The sequence below is a fragment of the Panthera onca genome, chromosome B1 (assembly GCF_046562875.1).
Source record: "Panthera onca isolate mPanOnc1 chromosome B1, mPanOnc1 haplotype 2, whole genome shotgun sequence".
NCBI lineage: Eukaryota > Metazoa > Chordata > Mammalia > Carnivora > Felidae > Panthera > Panthera onca.
The window spans coordinates 179,610,994-179,629,053 of record NC_138342.1 but is presented as its reverse complement, the minus strand read 5'-3'; the positions used below and the strand labels follow the sequence as shown (position 1 = coordinate 179,629,053).

Sequence of the window (18,060 nt, the reverse complement as noted above, 5' to 3'; positions counted from 1 at the left end):
GGCTTATTCTATTATATAATAAAACCCACGTCTAGTTTGTTTTTAAATTCCTGCACATAAAGGACACTCAATTATTTTTTGTTTGAAAGAAAATGGCATTTTTAATTTGAAAATAAAAGCATAGCTTTTTAATGCAATGTTTATTAAAATGTGCATCATAATTTTCTAGAATGCTTGTTTAAGAATTCAGATTCCTAGGTGCCTCCAGGCCTACTGACTCAGAGTCTCATAGACTCAAGAATCTTAAAGGTAATATACTCTCCAGAGAGTTCTAGTCCAAATAAAGTTTGAGGCATCACTGGTTCATGTCAGTGAAAGTTTTCTGGTTATTCTTCCTCCACATGCATATAATCTTAATACATACTTCAAAGTTTGTACCGCATAAAAAAATCCTAAGGCTTAAGACAAATGATCGTGACACTGAATGGCTAGTAAAAGGTCATATTTTCTTATAAATATAACCAGAAATATCTCTGAATGTCTTTTTTTACCAGATAGTGTACTGGGCTTATAAAAATATTTAAGACACTATCCTCAAAGAGCATACAGTCAAAGTGAGAGAAAAGATACATATGAAAAGTCTATTAAACAAGCAGAGTAATCAAAGACGCCATATTATGTTCATATAGTTTCACATATTTGCCACTAGCCAACTTAATCATTATCCAGTCAGTTAAATATAACAACATTTTAAAGCAGTAAACATATTTGGACGTCCTAGCCAGAGCAATTAGGCAGAAGAAGAAGGAAGAACAGGAAGGTTTTGTGGGGGGAGAAATGAAAGGCATCCATTTTGGAAAGGAAGAAAAAAAAAATGTCACTATTTGCAGATACCATGATATTATATGTAGAGAACCCTAAAAACTGCATTAGACAATGGTTAGAGCTAATAAATGAGGTCAGTAAAGTTTCAGGATACAAAATTAATACAGAAAAATCTCTTGCATTTCTATACACTAATAATGAGCTATCAGAGAAATTAAGAAAATAATCCCATTGAAATTACATCAAAAATAATTTTAAAAACCTAGGAATAAATTTAATCAAGAAGGTGAAAGACCTGTATGTTGAAAACTTACAAGACCTTAATGCAAAAAATTGAAGAAGATACAAATAAATAGAAAGATATTCCACGTTCATGGGTTCGAAGAATTAATATTGTTAAAATGTCCATAACTACCCAAAGCAACATGTAGACAGTGCAATTCCTATCAAGATTCCAATGGCATTTTTCATAGAAGTAGAACAATTAGTCCCAAAATTTGTGTGGAAATATAAAAGACCCCAAATAGCCAAAGTAATCTTCAGGAAGAACAAAGCCAGAGACATCACCCTCCCTGATTTTAAACTGTGTTACAAAACTATAGTCATTGAAACAGTATAGTACCAGCATAAAAATAGACAAATAGGTCAATGGAACAGAACAGAGAGCCCAGAAATAAGCCTCTAAATATATGGTCAATAAATATGCCACAAATAGGCCAAGAATATACAACGGGGAAAGGATGGTCTATTCAACAAATAGTTCTGGGAAAACTGGACAGCGACATGCAAAAGAATGAAACTGGACCACTTTCTTACACTGTACACAAAAATTAACTTGAAATGAATTAAAAACTTAAATATAAAACTTGAAGCCATAAAACTCCTAGGAGAAAACATAGGTGGTAAACTCCTTCACATAAGTCTTAGCAATGATTTTTTTTGAATCTGACCCCAAAAGCAAAAATAAACAAGCAGAACCACATCAAGTTAAAAAGTTTCTGCACAGCAAAGGAAACCATCAACAGAATGGAAAGGCAACCTACCGAAAGGGATAAAATATTTACAAATCCTATATTGGTAAAGAGCTAATATCCAAAACATGTAAAGAACTCATACACCTCAATCGCAAATAAATAAATAAATAAATAAATAAATAAATAAATAAATAATTCAATTAAAAAAATGAGTAGAAGATCTGAATAGACACTTTTTTTCCCCAAAAAAAGACATGCAAATGACCAATAGGTATATAAAAAGATGCTCTACTTCATTAAGCATCAGGGAAATGCTAATCAAAACTGCAATGAGATATCACCTCATACCTGTTAGAATGGCTATTCTCAAAAAGAGCAGAAATGACAAGTATTGGCAAGGATGTGGAGAAAAGGGAACTTTCTGTGCACTGTTGCTTGGAATATAAATTGGTACAGCCTCTGTGGGAAACAGGTTCCTCAAAAAATTAAAAATAGACCTACCATGTGATCCAGTAATTCTGCTTCAGGGTATTTATATTAAAAATAATGAAAATATTAATTTAAAAAGATATATGCACCTCCATGTTCATTGCAGCATTATTTATAATAGCCAAGATATGTAAATAACCTATCAATGGACAAATGGATATATGTACAATGGAATATTACTCAGCCATAAAAAAAGAAATCTTGCCATTTGCCACAACATGGATGGACCTCAAGGCATTATGCTATGTGAAGTAAGTCAGATGAAGAAAGACAAATATTGTATGATCTCTTATATGTGGAATACTTTATATATACATGGACGCGGAGAATAACAGAGAATAGAACAGACTGGTGTTTGCCAGAGGTGGGGGTTAGGGGTGGGAGAAATGGGTGGATTTTTTTAGTTTAAATAAATTGAGCAAAAAATATATAGCAGTGGAAATAATCCCATCTGCAGACATGATAGGAAGAGAAAAAGAGAACAGAGACTATGCAATGAGAAACTGAATATCAGTAAGTAGGTTCACTCACATTCAATAAATAGATGTTTGCTTGGACCAGGTCCTTGTTTTATGTATAAATTTTTCCACGGCTCTCTATTTCCTCCTCTTCTCCTAGGCTAAACTTCCTCTCGGAATAGCCCAGCAGGTATTATCGAGAGCTTGTATGACAGAATTCTGAACTCTGTGAAATGGAGGACATTGGGGGTGAAGGGGTAATCCAGCATGCGGCAGTAACTCTGGACAGTCACACGAATGCCTTAGGGAAAAGGAAGAGACGGCAGGTGTGAAGATGTTCAGGGAGGGACATGGGGTAATGACACAAACATTACCTAATTTCCAACTTGGTAATCCTAGAAACAGCGCAAGTGACCCTGAAAACTCATTACCACATATTGCTGAAAACTGATATAAATGTTCTAATTCTTCAGTAAGGTTACAGTCCTCAGCTTGCCCTTCATGGAATGTATTCTCCCTGCTCCAGGCTAGTGCAAGTGCAGCCAAACGTCAGCCTGTCCAGTTCTCTTCCCTACCATCTTTCTCCCTCACTTCTTCCCTCCTCCACTCGAAAGCTGAGAGCCCGGGGCCAAGGGAAAAAGGACTAGGAACAAGTGATATTGATGAGCGCTGCTCTGCCTGCTCCTCCGGTTGAGTTGTCTAGGAACTTCCTTGGTGTAGACCTTGAGAACACATCCCTTGAGAATGCTTCCAGCCTGCTGAGCAACTTCGTGGTAACAACTAAGTGGCAAGATGCTCAAGACACTTGAAACAGTGAGCTAAAAGAGGTCACCTGGTCTGGAACGGTCCAGAGAAGATAAGGGTGAAATAAAAGCCTTGAAAAACTGGAAAGGGAGATCAAAGGCAATTCTAGGCATGGAAAACAGTGTTGGCAAAGTTAGAACAGTGGGAATGCACACGGCAGGGTGATGCAATTGTGCAGCCCAGCCAGCTGGAGCACGGAGTGTGTGTTTGGGAGAAGAGAAAACTGGAAAAATGGGATGGGTCCAGACTCATCAGGCCTTGGAGAGTGATTCTAATTTTTACTAAGAATAGTAAATCCTATTAAATTAATCAGTGGTATTACCCCAGTTGCAAAGATCTAGACATCCTTATTCTTAACTCTGTAGTCAGTAGTAAAGGAAAAAGAAACAGAAATCATTTTTTAGATGATGTACTACAATACCAGAAACCCATTAGATGATAACTATGATCACTATTTGTAAGGACTTTTAATATGTAGATATGACTTTTAATATGTAGCTATTACAGGGGATTTAGTAAATGAGGTTAGAAAAAAAGTCAGAAACTTTTGAGTTATGCTTTTGCTTTTGGTGATATGCTTTTAAAAAATGAATTCTGCTTTATTATAATTCAACCAAGTGACATCATGGAGATAAAGAAGAGATATATGAGTTTAGAGAACTAATGAAAATAGCTGCTTCTAAAGATCTCCAGTTTTCTGATTTTAGAGCAAATCATCATCCTAAGAAATGCTAACCATTTCCTAAAAACTAGCTAGATAAAAAGGTTTACTTTAGAATAATCATATTTTACACTTAAATGACAAAATGGCCTGTGCTGTTTCCTGCCACCATCCATCCTTTGTTTTTCTTTGAATATTTCAGTTTTCAGTGTTCTTACATCACTGATGATCTATAGTCTTGGTACCAGATGTGAACCACTCACTGTGCATGAAGCTCCAAAGGCAAAAATGCTTCCATTTCCTTTCAACATTTTTTTCCAATTTCCAGCTTGAGATATCAAAACTGCTTACTATGTTGTTCTTCCACATAAATAACAAATAGTAAGAAATGTGCAAATACCAACAATTGTTTATATTTTTTAACGTTTATTTATTTTTGAGACAGAGAGAGACAGAGCATGAATGGGGGAGGGTCAGAGAGGGAGGGAGACACAGAATCCGAAACAGGCTCCAGGCTCTGAGCTGTCAGCACAGAACCCAACGGGGGGCTCGAACTCACGGACTGTGAGATCATGACCTGAGCCGAAGTCGGACACTTAACCGACTGAGCCACCCAGGTGCTCCATCAACAATTGTTTAATTCAGAGGCTGATTAAATAATTCACAAAACAGTGATTTTACCTTTTCTATCCATCTAGATACACGAGAGCTAAATGAACACCCATTGAAATACTCAAGCAATTATTATCTCTACATATTTTATGCATATATTTAGAGCAAAGTTCCTAACCTGTTTATGGTGACCTTTTTTTTCACTCTTCTGGTGACACATACCATTTTAAAATATAATAAAAATAGAGTCCTAGAAAATAAAACTGAGGGGAAAAAAGCAAAAACATAAAAAAGAGAAAGAAAAGTGTTTTATCATTAGATTCAATAGACATAAAATTACTCTGTCCAACTACTATAAGAAGTTTCTAAATGCTTCCTCTAGATTTCTGTGCTCATCCCTGACCATTCATCCAGATTCTGGCCAGCCATTGGCCACACATTGAAAAGTCTCAAAGACCATGAAGGCCAAGCCAGTAGTGAGTGTGAGGAAAAATTAGGGTCAGAACCTCCTGAGTCTCCCATTCAAGATTAGGGAAGCAGTGCAGGCACCATATTTCTTCTATCTATTAATGAGGGTGCCCTCCCCCCCCACAACTGGAAAAAAAGGAGGGAAAGGAAGGGAAAGGATTTTGTCTAAAAGAAGCACTTTCTAGCAATCTCCACTGCCCATTGTCATCTGCTTTTTTTCTTCAGTGAGAGTACGCTCGACTTTCTCTGCAGATTCCTTTTTTCAGGTGAAGTTTACAGATTGCCACTTCCTGTACAGCATAACCTATGCAAATGAGTAGTGATGTTGCATCTCCCTTAATAGTACTATTTTTCCCTTTCCCGGCTCTTCTTTTTACTTTCTTCTCCTGACTTGTCTTCCTTTAGCTTTTTGTATGCCAGCCAGAAGAGTAAGAGTTTCATTTTCTTTCCTGTTGTTTTTTCTTGCTTCAAATATTTGCAAAGAGGTTTTTGTCTTACTACTTATCAGAAAGAGACTATGAAAGTTACATGTTCTTTTTCTGCTAATGTTAGCAGGATACCTGTTTACTTAAATAATCACTTTTTAAGATTCCATTAGGTGCCTTGGAAAGGAATATGTATCCATACAAATAACATATCCTAATACAATAGTGCAATCCAATAGTAATCTATCATTGAGTTGAAATATTTTTATTGCTTTGGCTAATAATATGCCAATACTAATAACATTGTGTGAAATTATACTAATAATTATCCAATATAGAATGAGTCTTTTTGTGATATCATTCAAATAAACTTTATTATTGGGGCACCAGGTGGCTCAGTTTGTTGAGTGTACAACTTTGGCTCAGGTCATGATCTCACAGTTCGTGGGTTCAAGCCCTATGTTGGGCTGTCACATGGAGCCTGCTTTGGACTGTCTGTCTCCCTCTCTGTCTGTCTGTCCCCTGCTTGTGCTCTCTCTCTCTCTCTCACAAAAATAAATAAATATTAAATAAATAAATAAATAAATAAATAAATAAATAAATAAATAAATTTTATTATTGATAATATCTTAAGTGCCTTATTATAAAACTCTCATACAATTTGACCCAGTAGCACAGTACTGGGATATCATTTCCATATATACATTCCATACATGCTCCGAGCCAATGATCGTTCTCTAAGCAGCAGATTCCTCCCCACCTCTCTGCGAAGACTTACATCTGATTCTCAAAGATCCAGAGCTCCGATGATTTGCTTTTTATCCCAGAATTTTCAGTGATATCAAAATTTGAACCCTGAACTTCTGTTTCCCAATTCTGTCACCTCTATGTATTCTGTAAAATAAAATCCATTGATTTTTTTCGGTTGGGTTGTTTCTATTTTGCTTTTTTTTTTATTTGTAGAAGTGATTTATTATGGACATTAACACTTATTTGGTTATTTATGTTGAAAATATTTACTGTTTATCATTTTGCTTTTTTTCATCACCTTCAAAATAGCTCTCATGTACGTTATAGTGAATCTCACTCTACCCGCCGCCACCACCCCCACCCCCCACCCGCATCCTCAGCCTCTAGCAAGCACTGAGCTCGTGTCTGGCACTATAGTTGTGCCTTTTATAGAGTTACCTGTAAGTGGACAAAGGTGCTGTCACTATTATCTTACAAGTATTTGTGCAAACGTATGTTATCATTTCTTTTGACTAATACCTGAGTGGATTTAGTTGGTAAGGGTATGTTTAACCTTATAAGAAACTTCCAGACTTTTAAATTGGTTAAACCATTTTACGTTCCCACCAGCAATATATAAGAATTCCAGTTGTCCCACATCCTATCCAACACTTGATAGGGTTAGTCTTTTTCATTTCAGTGTGTACCACTGAATGTGAATGTACCACATTTCAGAGGTACATTGGTACCTCAATGTGTCTTTAATTTGCATTTCCCTAATGACTAATGAGATTGTGTATCTTCATGTACTTATTAGTCATCTTATACCTTCTTTTGTAAAGTGTTATTTCAAAATTTTTGCCCATTTGTTAAAATCTGATTATTTGTCTTTTTGTTAAGTTGAATTATAGGGATCTTTATATATTCTGGGTATATGTTTTGTAAATATTTTCTCCTAGCCAGTGGCTTGACTTTTTCTTTCCCTTGCAGTGTTTTTAAAAGAGCAAAGTCTTTTTTGTTCAATTTATCCTTTTTTTTAAAATGATTGATGCATATTGGGTCCTAAGAAAGCTTTGTCTCACTTAAGGCCACAAAAGTTCTTGTATAAGTCTTAAAATCCATGAACATGGTATATCTCTCTATTCAGGTAATTAATTGCTGTTAGCAGTGTTTTACAAACCATTCATGTATATGTTTTGGCACGCATATTTGTTAAATTTATCTCTAAGTATTTCATATTTTTTGATCATGTTGTAAATGAGATTTAGCAATGTTCATTGTTAACATACGGAAATACAATTGATTTTTGTATATTAACCTTGAATCCTATTAAATTCACTTTTTCTTTCTAGTTAATCTGACTAGAGATTAATCAATTTTGTTGATCTATCCAAAGAACCATCTTTTAATCTCTGTTGTTTGTTTTCAATTTCAATGATTTCTTCTCTTTATTACTTCCTTTCTTCTGCTAGCAGGTCCAGAGCAGAACTAATTTAGTGCCACTACTGAGGCACGACTCTTCTAGGGATTCTATCTAATACTCCATATTACATGAGGTCTCCTCATGCTGACTGGTGGAAACAGAAACTAATTGCAGCCCTGTGTGAGCGCCGGGGTGTTATCTGCCTGTTGACTTCCATTACTTCTTTCTCAAATTTGGGAAAGTTCCTTCTACACCTGTGCAGATCAGTATTCAGTCAAAGGCTTGGGGAGACTCCTCTGCGGATCTGCAGAACTCACTATGTTGCTCTCTTTCCTTTGGTAGTCTGACCTGCAAATTCTAACTGCCTCAGTCTCCATAAACTCTGATCTCTGTCACCTCAAGATTCTCAGATTATGTTTGGTTTTCCTCTCTACACTCTGTGACCAGAAAATACCCTTAAAGCAGTAAGCTGTAGCAATGGTAGAGCTCATCTATTTCCTTTTACCCTCTTTCAGAAGTCACAGTCCTGAATTACCTACGTGCAATTTCTGAAAAACATTATTTTGTATTTGTTGTATGGGGGGGGGGAGGGCGTGGGGTATATCATCAGAATCCTTTCATGGACAAAAGTTCAGGCAACCTGTAAAATAACTTTTTATGAAAACATTCAAACCAGCTGTTACTAGCAGTGTTTTGGGTCCTCTAAATAAATAACATTTATTAGTAATATTGTTGAAAAGGTATAATTAGGTTACATTAACCTAATTATCAATAGGTTATATTAACATAGAAAATATTTGTGTTCCTAGTTGTCTGACTTTGAAACTATTGCTGAATGTATATGCTTGAGTACACCATTCAGCCATTATCCCAAATTGCTTTTGATTTTATTATTAGCATAGCATGTTATTAGAGGTTATTGATAATTGTTATAATCCAAAGGATAACCACATCTGACATTCTTTAAGGAAACTTGTGGCAGTGAGTTTACATGAAGGTAAAATAAAGCATTTGAGTATTTAGTTTTGTTTCTCAGAAGTCTTATAATTCAGAATCCACAAAAGATTGATTTTTTTGGTTCTAACCTCAATATAAAGATACATACAAAACTAGTATGAATTGAAATATGTACAATTTAAAAGCAATTCAGATAGTCATACTGTAAATCTTTGGAGAGAAATTACATCACTGTAATTCTGTGTCATAATGTTGGACTCCTTTAATTCATAATGTACTGGAATTTTATATTGTGAAGAATGAATAATAGAAGAATAAAATGACAAAAGGAAGAATAGAAGAAAATGAAAAATAAGAGCAAGGAAATTATTTCCTCCTAAACTTAACTGTGTCTAAAATTTATTTTACCAGTAGATATCCTATTCTTTGCTAAGGCAACATAAATTTTGGGTGAATTATTTCTTTAGTACTAGTATTGGTGATGCATCCTTGTTGATATTTCTATAGAATTAAAAGTATTTTAACGTTCTGAAATCATGACATAGGAGAAAATCTGAAATCATTCCATTAAAAAAAAATTCTGGGAGCATCACTACTTCCTCTTCCCATTCTCTAGCACCTTTTCTTTCCTGTCTTTCTGCCAAAATTTCCAGTGTAGAAAACCAGAGTCAACTAATCAACAGAAAATGGAAAGGAAATAATTGAGAGACAAGTAAAGCAAAATAAACAAATGAACAACTCCAAAGAAACATATTCAAAGCAACTTGAAAATAGCTTGAGGACAGTATTAAAATGGCCAATTAATTTACTGATAGATTAGATTCTGTGGAGATAGTTTTGAGAAGTGGAATGAGACCACCTACGCCAGTAGAGTTGTAAACTTTCTTGTTCCACTTCAGTAGGACAGGCCCCATCCTGTGTGATTCTGTACCCTTTACTTCTGTCTCCCGCTTTGGACCAGAATCAGGGATCTAGTCAATCCCCTTTCCAGCAATCGTGAAAATACTGTTCCAAGATCACAAGGCTGTCAAGGGGCAGGACTGAAATAAGGTCTGTCTCTGCCTTAGTCTATTTGGTCTGCTTCAACAGAATGCCGGAGACCAGGTGGCTTGCAAACAACAGAAATTTGTTTTCTCACAGTCTAGAGGCAACGAAGTCGAAGATCAAGGTGCCCGCAGATTTGGTGTCTGGTGATAACCTACTTCCTGATTGCCAGAGACCATCTTCTTGCTGAGCCCTCGCATGGAGAAAAGGCAAGGAATACCCCAAATTCTCTTTTATAGGGCACTAATCCCGTTCATGATGGCTCAACTCTCATGACTTAATCACTTCCCAAAGGCCCCACCTTCTAATACTATCACATTGAGGATTAGTTTTCATCATATGAATTTGGAGGAGAATGAAAATATTCAGTATGTAGCAGTTTCCTTTCTCAGAGGCAAGGTGACTTTTCTCAGCCCAGGTGAAGAACTTTGTTTCAGAAAGTCTAGTTAGTAATGAAATTCAGTAGTTAAAAAGGAAAGAAGGTGTCATTGTGTCAGTCAGGAAGAAAAGAATCTTTTTCTTTCCTTCTATTTGCTTCTTATTTTAGTGCACCCTTTCTCCTTATTCAACAGTATTCCCCCCAACAAGTTGCTTTTATTCTGACAGATAGTGTGATTTGGGTATATATCAGTAGTTGCAGAGAAATAGTCTCTGAATATCTTTGATTGTTAACTCCCATCACTAAAACTTTCTGAGCACAGAACCCCAATGTATACATTGATTTATAAACTTTATCCATAAATCACTATACTTGTATGCTCTGTATATTCGAAAAATAGAAATATATAAACAGCTATATAAGTAGATGAATATTCCAAGATTTTCTTCTTGCCTTCCAAGGAGACTCTTGTCTGTCCTCAGGTCAGAGATCAGCAATTTGAAGAAAATTGTCGTTGTGGTCTATTGGTCTCCCAAGCATCACTACATACCTAATTGATAGTGTAAACAACCTTGCCTTGAACACTTTGGTTGAAAATATTTAACAATTTATCGTAGAGGAGATTCTCAACCAAACTGAGTGTAATCCTTAGAGTTCCAATTATAGAAGCACACTAACAAATACAATTGCCACTTCCACCAGAGCAAATATACTCAATAGAGTCATGTTAAATAAACAAAATTCAGAATGAAAGCAGATATCGGCAGCATGTAACCTACACGCTAGGTATTATTCATTGGAAAAACAGAAACTACTTATATATTCCTCAGAGTTACAGAAGCTTCATACTATAAATTCTTGTCGTGGGCTTTTGGATACTTAGATACACAGTGGAGAACTCCTTTTGTGGTGTTACAGCCCTTTAGGGAGATCTGTTATGCCAGGGTAGGCACTGTCATTCACTAAATCAGTTGTCCTGTTGCAGGGGCTCGATCTCTCATGGGGCTCAACCAAATGGGGTTTTAATAATTTCCTTCCTGTTCCAAAGACCCAGATCTGAGCATGGTATTGACTCTTAATAAACATTTCATTTCCCATCATTATTCATACTATTTTGAAAGAACCTACCAGCACTTTGGGTAGCCCTACTGCTCTAATTACTTCAAAAGAGGCTTAAATGAGTTGCATCGGCAAATAAGAGTGGCCATAAGATCAAAGTGGATTTATGCTACACAGGCTTGAAAAATAAGTTTTCTCTAGCATTAGATCAAAGCGTATGGGACCTAGAAAGACTATAAAGTTAAAAATTTTTGTTCTCAATAAGAAGACAAAATTTATCAATTACAGAAAATTAGATAAAATCTATAATACATTACCAAAGTGGAATAGTTTTCTTAGATGGAAAATATTAGGGACATATTTGAGCCATAGTCTGTAGCTTAACACAAACAAGAGTCCCCCAGGTCAGAAAGCCCCACCAATGGCTGAAACTGGCCCTTTATCACAATAAGGAACTGAGAAGTAATCAAAGCATAATGTTGCTCTTCTCATTTCTCTTATAATTCCCAGGAGGATCTTGAAAGAAATCAACAGATTTCTCATATTCCCACTTTCCCCATCTGCCAAGCTGAGATAACATTAACTATGGCATACTGTCTCTATCTCTCAGAAGACACTTGGGTTATTTGGAACTTGTGGGAATAAAACTTGAGGAATTATTCTATAAACAGTAGATTTTGAAAAGCACTTTTTCTGCATATAACATTTCTTCTATTGGCCAATAAATACAGAAAACAAAAAAAAATAATTTAAAATTTACACTGTATCAGTGTTTTTACATCATTCCCATGATATGTGGCTGAGACTCATTTGCAAGGAGTTGAAATATATTCACAATGAAATTTGAATTTAATGAGCTTTCAGAAATAAGGTAACAAGTTGCCAGCCCTACTTTGGAATACAGTAAAATCAATAATTAAAGCCCACCTTGCTCAAAAACATTTGGCTATGCTCCCTTTCTCCAATCATCTGTCAATAAAAGTTACATTTATGTTGGTAAGGTTTCCTTTTTTTTTTTTTTTTTTTAATATAATAACTTCTTAGGTTAGGTCCATGGACTGTTCTACCTAATGGAACCTGTGCTTAAAATAAGTAGGCTTTTTCAATACCTGCTGAGATGCACTTCAGCGAAATACTAGTATTATTGTCTTTGAAAGAGAGGGTCACAGAGAAGAAGGAGGGTATTCTGGAACACCTTGGAGATCAGACCTGAGTGCCCTATCATTAAGCAATATGTGTTGACCAGGCCTTGGTTCTCTTGCTCACTGCCCTTCAATTTTCATAGGTGGGATCTTCTAAAACCCATCTGAGACTCAGGCTTCTTCCACACCATGGACCCTGTGGTGATTTTATTTAGCTAAGATTAAAGAGCTTTGGCCCATAGCTTGGTATCAGCTAACCCTAGATAAACACTAATGGGTCATTGTCATCACTGTCATTAATTTATGAACAATCCAGTTGATTGGGAAGCTAATGAGCTTTGGACGCAGACAGCTCTGGGTGTGAATCCTGGATCTGCCAGTTACTACCTGACCTTTCTCAAATCTCTTTCTCTGCCCTCCAATTTCCTCATCTCTGAGGAGGAGATAATAACACCTATAAGGGTCTGTGTCCATGGAGGTCTATCTATCTACAGTGCTAGAAGAGGTTTTGGTACATCATAGGTACTCAATTAATGCTGTTTCCCTTTGTTGCTCCCTTTTCCCTTTCTGTGTTTAGGTGTAGAAAGACTTCAATTTCATTACACTCTGTCACTTTGCATAACTCATACAATCCGTGGTTGATATTCATGCTAGGAATGGTTGCATGCTGTAAATCCATCCTGGAAATTTAGGTGAGGTCAGTACTTACGAGTAATTGGGAATCTAAGCTACCTTTCCTTCTTTTTGCTCCTGTATGCTTTGTACATGCGTCTATCCTAGAACTTATGACACTATTTTGAAATTATTTGTGGTCAGTGTGATCTCTCCTCAAAGACAGAGTTGACATCTTATTCATCCTCAACTTTCCCATGCCTGGCATAGAGTGTGGCTCACTAGTTGTCCTATGGTTACTTCATAATATTCATCTACAAACAGATCTGCCTTGTTCAGCCTGACCAGAAAATGAGTCAACCTGTTTCACAGTGCTCAGACCTCTTTGAAGGAGAAACAAATACGTGCACGCTCGCACGCGCACACACACACACAGACTTTGGGTACTTTGTTTTATTTATTTATTTTTTAATTTTTTTTAACGTTTGTTTCTTTTTGAGACAGAGAGAGACAGAACAGGGGAGGGTCAGAGAGAGGGAGACACAGAATCTGAAACAGGCTCCAGGCTCTGAGCTGTCGGCACAGAGCCCGACGCGGGGCTCGAACTCACTGACCGTGAGATCATGACCTGAGCCGAAGTCGGCCGCTTAACCGACTGAGCCACCCAGGCGCCCCCAGGGTACTTTGTTTTAAAATCGAGCCATGTATTGGGCAATCAGATTTTTTGAGATTTTTTTAATGGAGAATTTTCTCTCGGAATTGACCCCCCACAGGGACAGAGGTCTACATAACAGCAGTTAGCACTTGTTGCCTCCTCATCTATGTCCAGCCCAATGATAAGGCAAAGAAGACAATATCTACTGACATGCACATTCTCAGTTGGAGAGACTCATAAGCTTTAACAATTTGGGAACAATATGATTGAAAACTCGTGGGTTGCTAATAAGTAGTGGTACAAGTGTTATAACTAGTAAGCACAGTCACACTATTGTAATTATCGTCCCTTGTATAATTAAGTTGTCAAAGTTGATGAGAAAGAGGATGCATGCTGTAGAAATCTGGAGACTCAGGAGATCAGTGTGGGCTGAAAATGATTTCATATAAAAATAATTATGATAATAATTAGCATTCACATGGTACCTTGCAATTTACAAAGTGCTTTTACAGCATTATCTAATTTTGCAAAGGTTATGAACTGGCCCTTAGATACTATGTGATGCCAATAGTAAGCCTCCATGCCAAACCTTGAAAGTTAAAAGATGGCATTTAGGGGATAGTGAGAAAAGAGAGGATTAATACTGCATTAAAAAGCAGAGAATCGGCCAAATTCATTGGAAAGAAATAGATTTCAGAAACTCAAAAACGTATCTTGTCAAAGAAACATTTGGCCCATATTTTGATTTCATGGTGCTTGGCACTTTTTTTATTCTTTGGGGGAGAGTTTTTGATGTGCAATTATAATTATGAAGTTTGCTCATTTGGAACCAAAAGATTCTCAAAACCAGGGGACAGTTGAACCCTATTGAGAGGCAAAACCTAGAATGATATGATGAAACCACCTAATGTAAGTAGAAGCATAGTTAGAGGGGAGGTATGAGGAGATGATTAATGTTTCCTTTAAAACTCAGGTATCCATTTCCTAGAGAATCCAGACTGATGTGTAGGATGCCGATGACAGCCATATTTTCCTTCCCAAACCAACAGCTAAAGGTTGACCTTTCTCTGTCATAAACGGCCTCATCGAAAACCTTGACTTAGTAAAACACAGCGAGTCCATCAAATGCAAATGTGAATGAGAATTTACTGGAAGTTGAAGAGACCTCTACCTGCCGCCACCCGCCCCCCCCCTTCCCTCGCTTTTTTGCCTCCTGCTCTGCCTTCCCCTTCACAAGTGCAAGGTTACCTGGATTGCCCGGGAAGGAGACGTCTATTCAAGTTATTGAATAGACGAACGGCCGAGCATGTACCAAGTCAAGTTATTGGATTACACAGGAAGCCAGAATCATCTAGATAGCCACGAAGGCAGCCCGGGCGCTGCGCGAGCGTGTCGCTGGCTCATTTGTAAGCCTTTCCAGATGTGGCAGCCGCGCGCGCTTGGCGGCGGTCCAGGAGGCCGCCTGCAGTCGGCGCTTCCCGGGCCGCAGTGCGAGCCGCAATGCCGGGATCCTGAGGGCGCAGGGCTCGCCGGCGGCTCGCCCCCGGGCCCGGCGCGCACGCAGCCCGGCCGCCCCGCGCAGCGACGGCCCGCAGCCGCCGGAGGACACCGGCGGGAGGAGAGCGGCATGGTCGCGACGTCAGGGCTGCGCTGAAGTCCCTGGCGGGTGGATGGGGGACCCCGAGGCCCACGTGATGGCTCGGCCCCTGAGAGCCCCTCTCCGGAGGTCCTTTAGCGATCACATCCGAGACTCCACGGCTAGAGCCCTGGATGTCATTTGGAAAAACACCAGAGACAGAAGGCTGGCAGGTGAGGGGCGAATGGGGGAGGGTGGGATGAGAGGTATTAAAAGGAAAACAGTTCCATACACGGACGCAGATATTAACTCGGATAATTAATGATCTCATCGGCTGGATAAAGTTCCTCCCTGCCGTGGCAATGATTTCCATCTCCCTTGCTCTGGTATTTAGCATTTCTGGGATGTTTTTTTCTCTAATGCCTCTCTGGTTTCTGGTCTGATTATTTCTAGATAAGGTTTTATGAGAGGTGTGGGGGGGGTGGTTTCTTTTAACCTTGGAAAGAGAAGCAAGGTCGTTTTGAGTGTCAGGAAAGCAGTCGTGATGAGCAGCTTCAGGCAGAAGCACGGAGCTCTGCTGTGCTGGTGGGGGTCCGCCGTGCGGCTGGTCTGGCCCGAGGTGGCCTGGTCCCTGCAAGAGAGGGGCCTGGAAGGGCTGTGTGTCAGTGGAGTAATCTGCCCTGCCCTGTGAGAGCCTGCTGGTATTTCCTCTGGCAGCCTGGAGCTGCTCTGAGTTCCAAGCGGGTGTCAGGTATGCTGGAGGCAGGCGTTTGAAATATAATAAAACACAAATACAGTGGTGCAATTCAAACGTACTTGGGCTCATGTGACACCAGCCAAATGGCAGACTGTGTTTTAAGGGGTACACTAAAGAAACAGGAACTTCTGCCTGATCCTGGTATTAAGAATACGAATTGATATAGCATTTTGCAATAAAATAATCTTCCTGAATTCAGGAAAGGTATCCTAGTCCTGTTTCATGGCTCCATGTTGTTTGCTCTGTAAGTCTCTGTATTGATATCATCTATGTGAGTGGGTCAGAAATGATATCATCTTAACCTTTTTGGTTAATCCAGTTGTTTTTCATATCCGTATGAAGTTCTGAATTGTTAACAATATTACAAGTGGCCTCCAAGTGTCAACAGATTTCTGTGCTGTGTGTTATTGGCAAAAGGTCATTTGGCTTTCACCTAATAGCCTTGACATGACTTGAAGAGGGGAAATTTAAGGTTGGTGATTGTGATAAGACAGATTATGAAGATAACATGCTAGTTATATCCCCTTATAGGCTGTAAGCTTGTCCTAAATGCTCGTGAAAATCTTTCTCCTTGTTAAACCAGATAATATTGCCCAGTATAGGACAGAGTAAACAATGTCAAGTCTAATCAGAAAGTAAGAGAGAGAGAGAGCAAAAGATTTTAAATTTAACCATTTTATGATGGCTTTAGGATAAATCTTTAGCAAAAGATTTTAAATGTAACCATTTTATGATGGCTTTAGGATAAATCTTTAGCAAAAGATTTTAAATGTAACCATTTTATGATGGCTTTAGAAAAATAAAACCTTTAAGAAACCCAACATTCCAATAAGTTTTTTTTTAAGCTGTGTTATCTGGTGATAACAGTTTGCAATTGGCTAGAGGAAGTGTAAGAACTAAGATATAGGAGTATAAAGTCTACAACTATAATTGGTTGGCCCTTTCAAAGCAAAAGTGTTTCCTTCATTGTTGTCTTATTTGACGAAGCCATTGTCACAAATGGAAAGGTTCCACAAACAATGTCTTACTAAAGGTAACACAAAAATATCTTGTGGTTTGGTGTTTTGAGAGTAAGACTAAATCAAACATTCCTGCTTCCCCTTATATTTTCATAAATGATGAGGTTTTTGACAGCTATTGGCCTCCTAGAATAAGGATATTATCCCTGGAAAGTTGCTGCCTCTGTCTTGTCATTCGTCTGTGTGTGTGTGTGTGTGTGTGTGTGTGTGTGTGTGTATTTGCCTATGTGTGTATACACACACACACACACACACACACACAGAGTCTCTATGTGGCCAAAAATGGAGCATCTTAAAGAAAAATAGCCACTTAAAGAAAAATGGTTACTTTTTATATGTGGGGAAAATTAAGCATTTCACAGCTCTAACAGCAAACAGGACTTTAGCTGTCTATGTCCACCCAAGAAAGAAATTCTTTATGTTGCATAGTTTTTCTTTTTCTTTTCTTTTCTTTTTTTTTTTTTTTTTTTTTTTTTGATATATATTGACCTCTTAGGCAGTTTGCACAGTAGCAAATCCAGGTACTATACTTGAAAAGAAAGAATTTTGGCTACCACAACTGACTGATTACTGGGGACTTGGCCCTTTTCATGCCTCCCCTGTGCTTGGCGCATGGATCATGGCTCAATCAATGTTTGTCGGATGGAGACTGATTTGGGGCACATCCAAACCTCAAGAGCACTTACTTCTCTTGTTCCCCTCAAACTTCTCCTCTGCACCCAACCTTCCCACTGACCAAAGGCTAAATAATACTTGTCAATTATCCACAAAAAGTCACTTCTCTAAACACCAGATACAATCTCTACTGTGTATCATACCACTTTGCCCTCTGTTGCAGAATGGAGGGAAGTAGAAAGTCCAGATCTCCTGCTTCACTTTATGTTGTGAAATTAATGAAGTGTCATGTAAACAAGGTTTCGAAGCCTCTGAAGAAAATGCTTCTTTTAATACTACCTGAAATGTTATTTTCATGATGATCATTACTTTGATTACGTTCATCAAGTTTCTCAAAAAGTAATCGGAGGCTTCAATTTCTTCCAGAGATTTAAAGT

At 38.0% G+C, this 18,060-nt stretch overlaps 1 protein-coding gene across 10 annotated transcripts in view; it reads left to right on the top strand.

Annotated features, from left to right (window-relative positions):
- DLC1 (DLC1 Rho GTPase activating protein) overlaps nucleotides 1-18,060 on the top strand; it is a 514,092-nt gene that overhangs the window by 314,689 nt on the left and 181,343 nt on the right. For 2 of the 10 annotated variants that reach the window (XM_060653099.3, XM_060653105.3), the window contains exon 1: nucleotides 15,159-15,465. The exons of the other annotated variants lie outside the window; for them this stretch is intronic. In XM_060653099.3, the coding sequence (XP_060509082.1) occupies nucleotides 15,327-15,465 (139 nt within the window). In that variant the 5' untranslated portion in view covers nucleotides 15,159-15,326. Of the gene's footprint in view, nucleotides 1-15,158; nucleotides 15,466-18,060 lie in introns of those variants that run through there. 10 annotated transcript variants of the gene reach the window in all.